Raw genomic sequence first — 13,872 nt, 5'->3', positions numbered from 1 at the left:
AAAGCAATGAAAAACCCACCACTCAGAAGGAGTAAGTTACATGAATTGTGAAACTTTTTAAAATGCTCCTTACTCTCTTGAAATTTTTTTTACTCGTCTATACTTGACCCTTCAGACCTGTGGCTGAAAATGTAGAGCTAGGAGAATCACAATCTTAGAATTTTTTGCTTTATTTTATTTAGTGTTTTGTGCTATCCTTAGTTAAAAGAAAAACTTCTTCAGTCAGAGGGCGGTTTTGAATGTTGATTTACAAAGTTCCCTATGCTAATTGCAACCATACTGTTAAGCTGGTACTTAAGAAAAAGTGAGATAATGAATCCACTATAGTTGTCAAAGACAGTTGCATATTATAAAGGAACTGGGAAATAAGAACAGTAAAATAGACTTGTGTGGTTCTGTCTTTATTTTAGTGCTGGTAGAATAGCGGTGGTCTTATTAATGGTACTAAGTTTGTGCTACTTACAGTGAACATTACTCACAAACTGTAGACCTTGACAAGCTGTATGCATGAAAGGACAGGGATTTAAACTTCATACAATTTTCAGCTACAAACAGAAGCCAAGAAACCTTGAATATGTTCCCCAAAACTATGTGGAATGGAAATTAGTGTTAGATTAGGGGGATCCATTCATAATTATTTTGACGTCCTCTTTCCATATTGCTTTAACATAAACACCTAGAAATCGCTACTCTGAGATTTCCTGGTATTTAACTTTAAGCATCTCTTTAAGCATCTCTTGCAGCTCATCCCCCTCCTCCTCATGATACTTCGTTATTGTTGGTACACTGTAGATTTTATATGGATTTGGCCTTCAAGCTTTAAGCAGATTGAGAGGTTTCTAGGGGTGTGTTATGACTTACAACACTGTGACCACCTTTACTGAGGCATCTCCTGCTGTCTCCGTGTGTACTGGCCCAGCCTCGAAGGCTGATGTGGTCCCTGCTAGTCCACTGATCCCACCACTCTCTGTAGTTGTTGTGCAGCTTGCATGGCAGCCTAACAAGGAGATGGGAATTATTCCCTGGAGCAGTAGCACGAAGTCTTTCACACCATGTTGCAGCCAGGATGCTGCAAATTTATCCAGAGTAACTCAAAACTAGTCCCAATATGTAGAATGGCAGCAGTTAGCCTGATTTGGGAGGAAAAAGAGCCCTGTTGCTGCCAGCCCTGCTGGGTCACATCCCCTGCTCCTAGGGACTAGAAAATGAGCCCAGGATCTTTTTGGTTTGCTGGTTATGGGAGTAGCTTTGCTCTCTTGCTGCCATGGTGATGTGTTCAATGCTTAGAGGAATCTGCATCAAAGATTTTCTGTGAATACACTTGCAGTACTGCAAAAACCTGCATGAGACAGCGGCCATTGTAACAGCAGTCTGAAGTGTCCTGATGGAAAATGGTATGGAGCACTGTCCCAGACCTAAATATCTACTTTTATTTGGCACTTAGTTTTTCTTGCCAGTTGTATGAGGAAATGAGACAGTGTTTATCAATTTTATCTAAAGTCCCACTGTGCAACCTTAGTTCTGGACACCCAGGTGCAGTAATTTACAACTATTTCCAAATGTTACCATGATTTTACCTGGAAGCAGGAAAAAAAAACCTTCCAAATTTATTTCTTTCATGAGTTGGCTTTGTTATGGCTGAAGAACGTTTTCTTATGTTGCATTCTTATAAGATTTTAATTAATATAGCAGAAATACAGATTTAAACATATATTTTAAGTATATAAAAGTGTCTGATATGCATTATATTTAAAATATGCCTATAACCTGAACCACAAAGTTGGTGTTACTCATAAAGGATACATTTTTTGTTACATTTCAGATGAGTTTTTCCTATTTATCTGAAGAAATTGTTTCCTGTGTTTTGTATTGTTGCAGAATTAAATAAAATTTTATATCTGATTTATTCTGAAATGAAACCAAGAACATGTTTCTCCTGAGAGGTGCACTAGCTGGGAAGTATTGGAATTTTTTTTAATTAAAAAAAAAGTTAGACCTTTTCTTCAGGTGTATGGGAAAATCTTATTACTCTGAAACTTATCGCCTCTTAAACAAAGTATCAGGGACAATGGAAATACTATGAAATTGGTTATCAGTTGCAAGCGTGATGTTGTTTCCTTTCCCTTACATTTTTCATGCTTTCCCACTTTCCCATTCCTTTATGAGGCCTTTTCCTCCATGTGACATTTTAATTACGGATCTATAATGAAAATCAAGGAAATAACTATCACAACAGAAGTTAGACGTTGATGTTTTTATATATGGGTGTGGTCTTGTTTAAATGTACTTCAATAGAAAAATGCACAGTATATTTGAACATTTGGTTTCAGAATAGAATGTGCTTTGCTTATGCAGCTATGTAAATTGTCTGAGCTATGTCTGAGACTGTTTTTAGGAGGTTTCACATTTATCTAGGAAGCTACCAGATGCATCTGATTTATTACTGCAGGATTTCATACGGTAGCGCTATGCCATGTTTTAATATTTAATCTGAGATGTGGAGGGCATTACCTATCATAATGAGCAACAACCTCCCACTGTTTCCTTGATTCCCATTTATCATCTGCGAATTTGTTTTCATTATATTATAGATATTGTGGGTCAAGGGCTTCCCAAAATGTCTGTGACAGCCATAGTGACAATGTCAGGTATTTTTTGTAGCAATAGAAAAAAATTCTTTACTCTTCAGTCTTCTTGCAATGACGCATTTTATTTCAACCAAACACAACAAAACTTTTAAGTGCCATCCCAAGTGTGTGCTTTACCTGTGAGCTGCAATCAGAAAATACGTAGTTAATGTAGGAGTTGTTATTTTAATGCGTAATGTTTTCCTTGTGGTACAAACAGAAAGCAGTTTAAATTATGAATATTATTTGTGGCATGAATTATTAAACAGTGTCTGAGAGATTTAAAATACATCTCAAGGTGATACATGAAGGACAGTTTTGAGAGTGCTTTCATCTTGAGGTGTGTTTCATGTTGACAGCTATGGCAGTAAGGTCTTCAAAGAAATTTAGATCTTATGTAAAAGTTTTAGAGTCTCAGGTCGTTGACTAGAATGTGCTCATGCCATTAAAACTTTTTTAATCTTAATCTCTTTCAGTCCCAGCAAAGATGCATTGTGATCTTTGCACTGGTATGCTGCTTTGCAATTCTGGTTGCACTGATATTTTCGGCAGTGGATATTATGGGAGAAGATGAGGATGGACTCTCAGAAAAGAACTGTCAAAATAACTGTCGGTAAGAGGTAACAAACAAAACTTCTCTTTTGGGGTGGAAAGGAACATATGTGTGTTACATAAGGGCATGAAGTAATTGCTATGGTCCTGTGGTGTTACTGGGAAGAGCAGCTAACAGAGGAAGAAATGGTTTCTCATTTTGAATTTCTGGTTTTGGCAATTAGTTAAACAAAGTAAAGCACACTTTTTGAAGTTATTTTTGATGGTGTGTTTTGAGCATGACCCTTGTGTTAGATCAATTATTTTGTAAGCCTGAGCCAAAGCCCATTAAGTTTCAGAAATTGAGTACTGAGGTGGATCACATAGTTCCCAGTTCTTTCATGTCTGTTTCTCATCAAGATCACTTCTTTCTTTCTCCAAAAAGGTCACTGATGCCTTTTGACCTAAGATTGCTGTCCCTTCTGTGTAGGGGGAGCTTTTCTATTTCTTGTTTGATGCATTCCTGTTATAGACACTGTGGCTTATCTGTGAACTGTGAAGAAAATTACTGATATGATCAGAAAGATGGGTGTTGACAGTGCTGAATTAAGATTTGCCTCAGACACCTCCCATGATTGTGTATATCTTTTAACTTTTGGTTCTGTCAGTTTTAAGTAGGTGATTATTTTTTGGGCCTTTCATTTCCAAACTGTGAATCTCATTTTGCTGCTCCTCACTGTCAGCTTCCTCCATGAATCTGTTCATTAGTGATGACCAATGCTTTTCCTGGATCATATTGTCCCAGGTCCTCTTCTGTCCACCAAGCTTATTTAATTTGTAGGGTTCATTCCCAGTTATATTCTATTTGGGTTTTTATCATGGTTTGAATTTTATTCAGCACACCCTCTCTGATACACTGTTTGGAAAAAAAAAAAAAAAGTCACTGTTAAATAACTTCACAGAAATCCATTCTAATCTGATCATGGATTTACTGGAGTGGGAGGGAGCACCTGGGCATCCTCCAGTCCATGACCCCCTCAGAACAGAGTCAGCTACAGCAGGTTGCTCAGGCATGTGCACAGTCGTGCTCTGTGTAGCTCCAAGGATGGACTGCACAGCCTTTCTGGAAAGCTTGTTCCACTACTTGTGCAGAACCTCCCAAGCTACCAATGGCTGGGTGTACAGTGGGTGGGACCTAATTGACATTTGCATTTTAGAATAATTTAATGAAAGATTAATGTTTCTTTGAGGCTTTGATCCTTATTTCTGCTATTCTTTGTTCATTTTGTGTGAAAACTCTTTCATTGTACTCCTACAGGTCTGGGCAGCCTTCTGATATCTTCTCTGAGTTTTCTAGAGTTCAGCCAGCTTTCCTTTCTCCATCAAGGTCTTAAGTGTCTTTCACTGTGAGGTGTTGCCTTCCAAAATTTTTGACGATACTGCATGTGTCACCTCTACACCCACTGTCTCCATGTGTGAATCTTTGACAGAACTAGGTCAGATGAGGGGAAAGTCTTTGTGCTCACTGGCTTCAGTCAACACACTCAGAAGCTACTGCACCATGTTTCCTCTTAGTTGTATCAACTAATGGTTCCCATTTTGTTCTGGGTACCAGTGTAGGCCTAGCCAAGGAAGGACTTCACCTTCTTCACTTGTTATTCTTCAAAGGGAAAAAAATTAAAGTGGAAGTGATACACAGTACTAAGAAAAAAATGGGGATATTATTTTTCTTCCATGTGAGAGATTGATTTCTTCTGTCTCTTTGTATGGGTTACAGCAATCTGCCTTTCCGAAGAATACATGCCTTTGCTCAGTGTTTTGTTGGTTCACATGTGTCAGTCTGGTACCCTCCTGGATTGTGTTAGAGGAGCCTGAGACTAAATTCAGCACCTAGACCTTAAACATAAAGAGTCAATTAAACTGCTTTGCGTTTACAGGGATAAAAGTGAACCCAGACCCCAGCTCTATTTTAAGGTGCCTTTCACAGTGATTCAAGTGCGTGATGTAGCTACTAATGCCTGAACCAGAAGGCGCATAAATGCTGTGCTTATAAACTGCCTAAACCATTTCTAATAACAGTATCCAAGTGCTGGCAGCTGCTACCTGCTAACACTGAGTTCTTCTCTACACGATGAAACTGGGGTCCTTTATGTGTCAAATACATCACAGAGTTAACTGAAGTGTCACAAATCAATTGCTGCCAATGGCATATATTTAGTACTTGGGCTAAGCATTTTTAATAAGTAAGACAAGAGTTACTGAATTCTTACATTTCTGCTGTGTGAGTACTTTCCCTGACATTCAGGAAGAGGTGCTTATATTTGCAGAATGTGCTGAGACAGAATGGTAATAGATGATTTTTTTTTAATTTACTTTTTCAATGAGATGTTTGTCAAATAGAAGTTGACATGTACGAGTCCATAATTTGTTTTTTAGTTTTAACTGATTGAATTTGTGAGTAATGTTTATGGGAAGGGATGCTGTTGATTTGAAAAGAACTTTGTTGATGGTTTGTTAATGGATGTTTTCTTTGGAAAATTGAATTTCTGTGGTTTTGTTTCAAAGGAAATACACCTGAAATAGAACTGTGGTCTAGAAAACTTCTCTGGCTAGATAGTTTTGGAGCTTGTATCAAAAAAGTAGAATTTTTAAGAGAGAGAAAGAGAACCTGAGAAGACTTTTTAGAATCTAGAGCTTTTGCAAGTGGTGTTTTTCAGTAAAGCTTACATCTCTCTTTGTTGTTATGATTGGATTGTTCAGGAGTACAAAGGCAGCTTTTCTGATCTGCTTGTTGTAATTCAAAATGAGTTTCCTTTTCTGTAAACCATTCCCTAAGCTCTTATTAGATAGGGAATACTTACTGCATATGTCCCTAAAATGACCTTACTATTTATTGATGTATTTATTTCTCTTGGGGCTTTGTAACAAAAATAAGCCAGAGAGTGGGAAATCAGGCTTTTTTGCATATCTTCCCTGATTGCTGGAGGGATTGATGCTACCCATCCTATTAAAAGGGATGTTCACTGATTGAAATGAAAGGAATAAAAAAAGTAGCAGTGACTGTGAAAAGTTGAGGCTTTGCAGTTTGTGCTCAATATGTGATGAAAATAATTCTCTTGAGACATCCACAGTAATGTTGTTAGGGAGCCCTGATGGATGAGACTGGTTAAGAGGATATGCTTAGCAGTCTGGGAATTTTGCCTGTCTTGCTGTGGGTCCATTAGACACTGAATCTATGAAACTAGATTATTGTAATTTTAAAATAGTACATTTTAATGGCCGATCTATTGTGAATAAATCTTGGCTGGCCTCTGTTGTAATGTCAGTTAAGACTTACTTGCCTTTGTTGGGATTGAACTGATAAACTCTAAAAATGGCAATTTGGGAAACAGAAGAAATTACAACTATTAAGAGATTGTCTCTGCTATCCAAACTATTCAAACCAAGGTTGTTTTGATTTATTAACAGTAACTTGAGTAGTTCAAGGCTCAGCTTTTGCCTCTTCTCCTGTTTGTTGGTGCTGATAGTCATGCTGGGGATCTTAGAGAGTTTGCACATGCCCTTAGTTATCCTTGTCACACTGGCTTTTCCAATATCTGTTGAAGCAGTGGTAGCAGCTGGCATAGCTCCTACCTCTGGCTGTGGGTTTGGCCCTGTCTCTTGGGAGAGACTACAGAACAAGGTGGAAAGGGAAGCAATGGTACCTACTTTCCGTGCTTAACAAGCTAAAACTGTTGTCCTGATTTTTTTTTCAATATTGCCTTTCTCTGACGATAATTGGATGGATTTTCTTGCTTTCTGTTTGTGTGTGTTTTCAAGGCAGGCTCTGTCTTGCATTCTGTGCCAGTGATGCTGTTTTGATCATTTCTCTCCTCCTTGGAGTCATGTATAATGAAGGCACTTGTTCTTTTGTGTTTGGATTTGCGTTGGAAGAATTTGCTGTTGCTTATGACAGGAGTAGCAAAGCCTATTTAGTTCACTTCTTGATTGTAGAGAGGCTTTGACTAATGTTGCCCTGTAACAAATAGGTGATGATACCTGGGCAGTATTTGTGATTTCTTTAGATATTATTTGGATTGTTTTGGACAAGGGTTAGTATCCTGGAGAGGAGCTGAATCTTCCTGTTGACATGCAAAACTCTAGAATTCAACAGTACCCTGCAACATGGAATTTCAGAGATTAAATCTAGCTGTATACAATGATTACTTATATTGAACAATTACTGTGTGTTGCATGCATTGCTTTCAATTTCATTCGATGATTATTCTCTGGTTGTGAAAGAGGACCCACAATTGATTTTTTTCTGTTGCTTTATATATCTTTCTTTCAACTACTCTGCTATTTCACTAAGTAAGGTTTTGCAGCACTGTTAAATAAGTATACTGCAGCACATGCTTACATTCATTTACCTTGGAAGTGCTTTGCCCCTGGTTTATTGTGGAGGAGATTTTCTCTGTGCTGCGTGGGTTCTGAACATAGCAAGGTTTATATTGACTGGTTTCTATTTAATAAACAAACTATGACAGGCATAATAGTTAAATGTCTAAACAGAACGAGATGCTCAGATTTTGAAAACAAGCCTGTTAAAGAGCAACTGAAGATTTCTATTTACAAAACAACTATTCCACTTGGCATAAAAATGCTTTCTGTCAACATGATGGACTAGAGGATCAGTCTACCCTCAGTCAGTTTGCAGACAGCACCAATTTGAGCAGGAGTGTTGATCTTCTGGAAGGTAGGAAGGTGCTGCAGAGGAATCTGTAGAGGCTGGATCAGTGGGCCAAGGCCAAAGGTGGGAAGTTCACTAAGGCAAAGTTCTGGTTCCTGCCCTTGGTCACGACAACCCCAGGCAGCACTGTAGGCTGGGGCAGAGGGGCTGGAAAGCTGCCCAGCAGAAAAGGACCTGGGAGTGCTGGTTTACAGCAGCTGAACATGAGCCAGTGTCTGCCCAGGGGGCCAAGAAGGCCGATGGCATCCTGGCCTGGATCAGCAATTGTGTGGCCAGCAGGACCAGGGCAGGGATTGTCCCCCTGTACTCGGCACTGGTGAGGCCACCACACCTTGAATCCAGTGCTCAGCTCTGGGCTTCTCAATTCAAGGACCTTGAGGTGCTGGAGAGTGTCCAGAGAAGGGGAATGGAGCTGGGGAAAGGTCTGGAGCACAAGTCTTGGCAGGAATGGCTGAGGGAGCTGGGGTTGCTTAGTCTGGAGAACAGGAGGCTCAGGGCTGACCTTATTGCTCCCTTCAACCACCTGACACAGGCTGTAGCCAGGTTGGGGTTGATCTCTTTTCCTACATGGTAAGTGGCAGAGCAAATAGCTTCAGGTTGTGCCAGGGGAGGTTCAGGTGGGATATTAAAAACTATTTCTTCACTGAAAGGGTTCTGAAGCATTGAAACATATTGCTCAGGAAAGTGGTAGAATCATCATCCTTGGAGATATCTAAAAGAGATACAGGTATGAGGCTTGGGGATGTGGTTTAATGGTGGGCAAGGTGGTGCTGAGTTAATGCTTGGACTTGGTGATTTTAAGACCTCTTCCAACTGTAACAGTGCTAGTGTGACTGTTTTCCTCTTGGTTTTTGGTGATATAGAGAATGAGCTATAAAACCTCCTAATTTTTCAGATGATCTCTATTTGTAGTAATTTTTATTTTTGCATCCAAAGAAGGAATATACTTTCAATGGAAGTTTCTTGGCTGGACGCTGCAAAGACACTCCTGCATGTCCATTCAACATCTGAAGTAAGGGAGGGAAATCACTAATTCAGCTTGCACAAGAAGAAATTCTACCTATACCACCTTTTATTTTTCATTTTTTGAAATGCATTTCAATGGAAAATTGTACTGTATTAACAGTACTGTACCTGTACTGGTACAGTTACTCAGTACCTGTACAGAGTACAATTTTTTTTCTGTGTTTAGGCACAAAATGCAAAAAAACCCAAAGGACAATTGTTCTTTTGTTTTGCATTTACTTTCAGCTATAGAGGGTATTTTCATAATTAAAAAATCAGGGACAAAACTCATGATCTGTTTAGATCTTGTTCTGTCTGCATTACTCCCAGTACTAATAGTTCATTGTTAATTGCATTGTATCAAATAGGTCTTGGCTTCCACTTTTTTTATTCAAACACACAAACCTATTCTTTTTCCTACTCTTTGTTCCATTACATCTAATTATTTTCTGTGGCGTTTAGGACAGAGGGCTTTAGAGTCTCCTTAAGGTGGCTTTTCCTGCCATGATAAGTGTTGTTTAGGATGTAAGAGATTGACGTATTTTGTCTTCTTGGAAGTTACCTTCTAAAGTATGTGTTTATTTCTCCTTTTATAACTTAGAATTTATTAATTGATATCAGAGAAAATGTTCCAAGCTAATAGAAATCAAATTCCAGTTACTGTAAGATTCCTAGGTAATGCAGGTGGGATAAAGGAGCAATTAATGTATAGAGTATCCTGTCTCCTGTGTAGTTTTCTTGATCTTCTCTGTGATTAAATCTTTTTATTTTCTCTCTTTTTTTTTTTTTCCCTTTTCTCCCTTCTCAACTTAATTTGTTCTTTTCTCTTTTCACCTTAACGTCTTCAGACTGAAATTACTTCATCCAAGCAGAACTCAAAAGATTTCTGAGATAATTTTCTATACCAGATTGTAAGGCTATGCTAAACAGAGTTATTAAATCTAAAACTACTGGTCATTCTCATGATCTTGAAAACCAATTTATGACATTTCAGAGAGGTTTTTATTCTGCCTGGTGAGAATAACCACCCAGCTTGATAAAACTCCCTGATAAATCATTCTTCCTTTTGCTTGTGGGAAAGGCATTAAAAGTAGCTAAAATTGTAGTAGAGTCTCTCTGAATTGATGCTTCATTTCAGGGTGACTTGTTCGTTCAGCCAGAGCTGACTTTGCATCAGATCCTAGCAAGCACCTGTTCCAGCGACACCATTTATTTTTAATTGCTTCTCCACCCTCAGAGCAGTATATGAAAAAGATACTTATTATCCTGTCAGGTTGCATTAGATATATTGGGTTCTGTACCTGATCCTAGGGTGGCACTGTCAGTGTCCTCTGGGCCAGCATGATTTGATACTCCTCAGGAGTGTGAGTGTATCGCGCTGCATGATTTCTGTGACCTGCTGAGTAGGTGGCTCAGGTGCTGCCTGCCTGAGTGCAGGGCAGTGCTGAGAAGAAGCGGGTGTGGTGCCTGCTGAAACCCAGAGCACTATGCAGAGCTGGTGGGCTTGAGCTGACCCTCCTGTTCAGCCACATGCAACTCACTTTGCTGTGGTGGCCCTGGGGCTGCACGCCGAGGGCAGCAGCTCCTGGCACTGATGCCCTGCTGGGAGGCAGCAGGGAGAGCTGGTGGTTGTGGTTTGTTAGGACTGGCTTTCCCAGATGTTCTTTACGTGTACAGGAAGACAGATTTTGGTGAGATGTTTGGGGGTTTTCTGTGTTATTCTGAAGACTTTCTTCCTGATTTTTTCCTTTGAATACATGGATTAAATTTGGGTGAAGCCAGAGTCACCTCTCGATGGACTCTGATATGTCAATATGTCCACATCTCTCTAGTTAGTCAGAACATCATTGTGAGTAACACTTGAGATACAAATTACTCTTGCATGTTGGGCAAGATGTCAGTGAACAGTGTTAATCAGGAAAGTATGAGTTTGCTTCCTTTATTCAACTTTATCCAATTGTCTTGACCAAGGGTAAAAAATGCACTGGAGAAATGTTTCATTGTCATTAGTATTTTTTCGTTTTATGTTTTGGGGTTTTTTTCCCCCATAATTAATTTGCTTCCTGTCAACCAGCCTGGAAAACAAAAATAATGATGTGCAAAACCAACTTTGGCATGCCAGATGCAGATCTGTCATTTATCGTCTATTTAATGACCAGTCCTTTCCAAATAAGATTATTTAAAAATTATTATACAACTCAAAGAGAGTTTTTGTGACTGACAGCATCACAATTTGGTAGGTTTAAAGCTGATTTCTTCACATACTAAGTGTTGAAATGGCTCTTCTGAGAAACGTTGGTGATTTGCATGCCTTCTGATATGAGGGGGAGGATTCTATCTTGCCTCAGACTAAACTTTTGATGGATATTTAATTGGAAGTGTTGACTTTGACACTTTACTCTAGATCTGAATGGAACTCCTGGAATGTTATACTCATATATGACCACATGATATCTGATATCATTTGGCAGGTATAGAGTTAATTGATTTTCACTGATTTATCAAAATATTTCTTTAAAGAATCTATTGGGAAAATAAAGCAATCTTTTAAAATTTTCTTTTTTGTCATTTATGAACTAGATCCTCTACTCAACTGGGCTTGAATAAGAATAGTTTTTAGATCTCTTTTACTGGCTGAGTATTGGTGAAAAATGCACTTTTACCCGTAGTTTGGCAAAATATGAATATGCAGAAGCTTCATTACTGATCACAACACTTTAAGGCAAGAATGAATGTGTCACAAGCATCAGGCAGGCAGCCATGATTTGGATTTTGTTCAGACACTGTCAGAAACTCCAGTCCTTTTTTCAGCTGGTTTTGGGTCACTCGTATCAGCTTGGCAGTGCATGTTTTACGGATCATTGCAGATGCTGGTGGAGAGTATGGTTCAATAAATACACTAGAGGATAGTTGAGGTGATGTATTTGGGCCAATGGAGGCTGAAGTGCTGGACTGGTGGAAGTGTCTCCTCAAAGACACAGCCAGCGCCAGTGGGATGGTGACAGACTGCAAGAGCTGCCCTTCTATGGTGTGTTTCATAAATGTGTGTGAGCCACCCCAAAGATATCCCCATAGACCTTCCAGTTTTGGGCCAAGACAGGCTGCCAAAAATGGAGCAGCTTTGGGGAATGGTGTGGGAAAGCAGTAGAGATGTAACCTCCGTATGACTATAGAGAAACTATTATTTTCCCTGGTGACACATCTGTTCACCTGTGAAAAAACTTCTTCAGGACTGACTAGAGAGGAGAAAACAATGAATTTTTCAATTTACTCTTGAGAAGAGTTGCACAAATACCTGAAATGGGCAGCCAACTGATTCTGTGTCAGAGATACTGCTCTGGCCATGTACACATGGTAGAATTTCCAGAGAAAAATGTACTTCTGATCTATGGGGGTGGGGGGGGTGGGGTGGGGTTATGTTTCCAGGCCTTTTTTGAGAGTCAGGATTTTGCTATTAAAATGTATTCCATAGGGGAAATACCAATAAGACAGTTAATGCTTTTTACTAAGACCTAAAAAGGTGTTGGTTGGGTTTTTTCATTCTGTGGTGTTCTTAAAACACCGTTTTATCAATCTAGATTGCTTGTGCCTGTTAGGAGAAGAGGTTCCTGACTTTTTTCATCTTGGCCAGGAATGTACCCATCAGTTTTCCTTTTTTCCTCCAGGTTTTAACTTGAATGCAACACATTTTAAGATGCAGTTTTAATCAGATGCAATTCTAGATGGACCTAACTTAATTACCATTAAAAAAAACCAAACCAACAAGCAAACAAGCCCCACAACCAAATACAAAATTAAACAAACAAAAAACAAAAGAGAAATACAAATAGATACCACATAAAACCATCTGACTGTAGTTAAACCTATTTTAGTACTCCTAAGGTGTCCTGGAACGTTTCCATAGAATCTTGCCTCTGTAATTTGAGTGCTGGCAGTGTCCTTTGGGAATGGATACTTTAAGTACTTTATTATTTTCATCTGTGGATTTTTTATTACTGTTCCTACCTTGACTATATCTGCTGAATTTGCAGTGTTGATTTCAAATAGTTGCTGACTAAAGTTTTTACCTTCAATTTTCCTTCATTGTTTTGCAAAGCAGTTTTGTTTGTTCTTGCTGGGCAGGAAGGGCATTAATTAAGTTTAGGGTATCATTGGATTGTGTAAATGCCAACATCATAGAATATAATTTAATTTCTATTCTGGATAAGAGAGCTCTTACTTAGAAAATTATCATTCAATTATTGTAACACCATAGAAACATGCTTATTTATGAGGAAAAATAGTATTTTTGATTTTTAATTGGTTTCTATGACCATAAGCTAACACATTTATCTGTTCCAAGTCATACCAAGATAATCAGGGCCTCTTAGGAAGATGCATGGGCCAAAAGAGAAATAGTAGCAATCAAATTCCCACTTCTTGTGTATTGATATGTGATTATTCAATCAAAACTAATAATGATCTTTACAGTTACAAAGTGTCCATATGAGAAGATCAGGGGTTGTATGGAAGGAAATAAAAAGGCAACATACATTCTGTTATTTGAAAAAAACCCTAAAAAGACCTAGTTTTGCCTGTAATAATTTACCATATTCAAGCCTTATAAAAAGGTTCAATATGAACATACTCACAAACTAAATGTACAAATAAAATAAAAACATCTGCTTAACTAATTAATGTATATGATAGGGGCTATTTATACAATATTTGTACAATTGTTCTTCTGAGAGGCTTTTTAAAGTTGTTATGTTAGGATATTTTAGTGTGTTTTACAGATGGGTGAGCAGTGAATGGGTTGCTGCTCAAAAGAGCTAAATAGGCATAACAGCTGATGAGGGGCTTGTGTGGCTGCTACATGTCTTTGTACAGGACTGGGTAAATACCTCAGCTGCTGAGTTTTACATAATGTGAAAGTCATGGTAGTGGTATTTACTCAAGACTTAAAGGATAAACAAAGGAAAGAGGCTGAGATCTTTTTCA

The 13,872-nt window shown here is 38.6% G+C and overlaps 1 protein-coding gene across 9 annotated transcripts in view; it reads left to right on the top strand.

Annotated features, from left to right (window-relative positions):
* The window catches only part of PLD5 (phospholipase D family member 5), a 179,879-nt gene that overhangs the window by 63,999 nt on the left and 102,008 nt on the right, over positions 1-13,872 (top strand). For 6 of the 9 annotated variants that reach the window (XM_033054527.2, XM_033054522.1, XM_033054521.2 and 3 more), the window contains one exon: positions 3,104-3,240. The exons of 1 other annotated variant lie outside the window; for it this stretch is intronic. In XM_033054527.2, coding sequence (XP_032910418.1) covers positions 3,104-3,240 — 137 coding nt within the window. Of the gene's footprint in view, positions 1-3,101; positions 3,248-13,872 lie in introns of those variants that run through there. 2 more of the 9 variants (XM_033054528.1, XM_033054531.1) reach the window with 2 other exon arrangements.

Source organism: Catharus ustulatus, chromosome 3 (assembly GCF_009819885.2).
Source record: "Catharus ustulatus isolate bCatUst1 chromosome 3, bCatUst1.pri.v2, whole genome shotgun sequence".
Taxonomy (NCBI): Eukaryota; Metazoa; Chordata; class Aves; order Passeriformes; family Turdidae; genus Catharus; species Catharus ustulatus.
The sequence above is the reverse complement of the archived record's forward strand: the minus strand, read 5'-3'. Positions and strand labels throughout refer to the sequence as shown.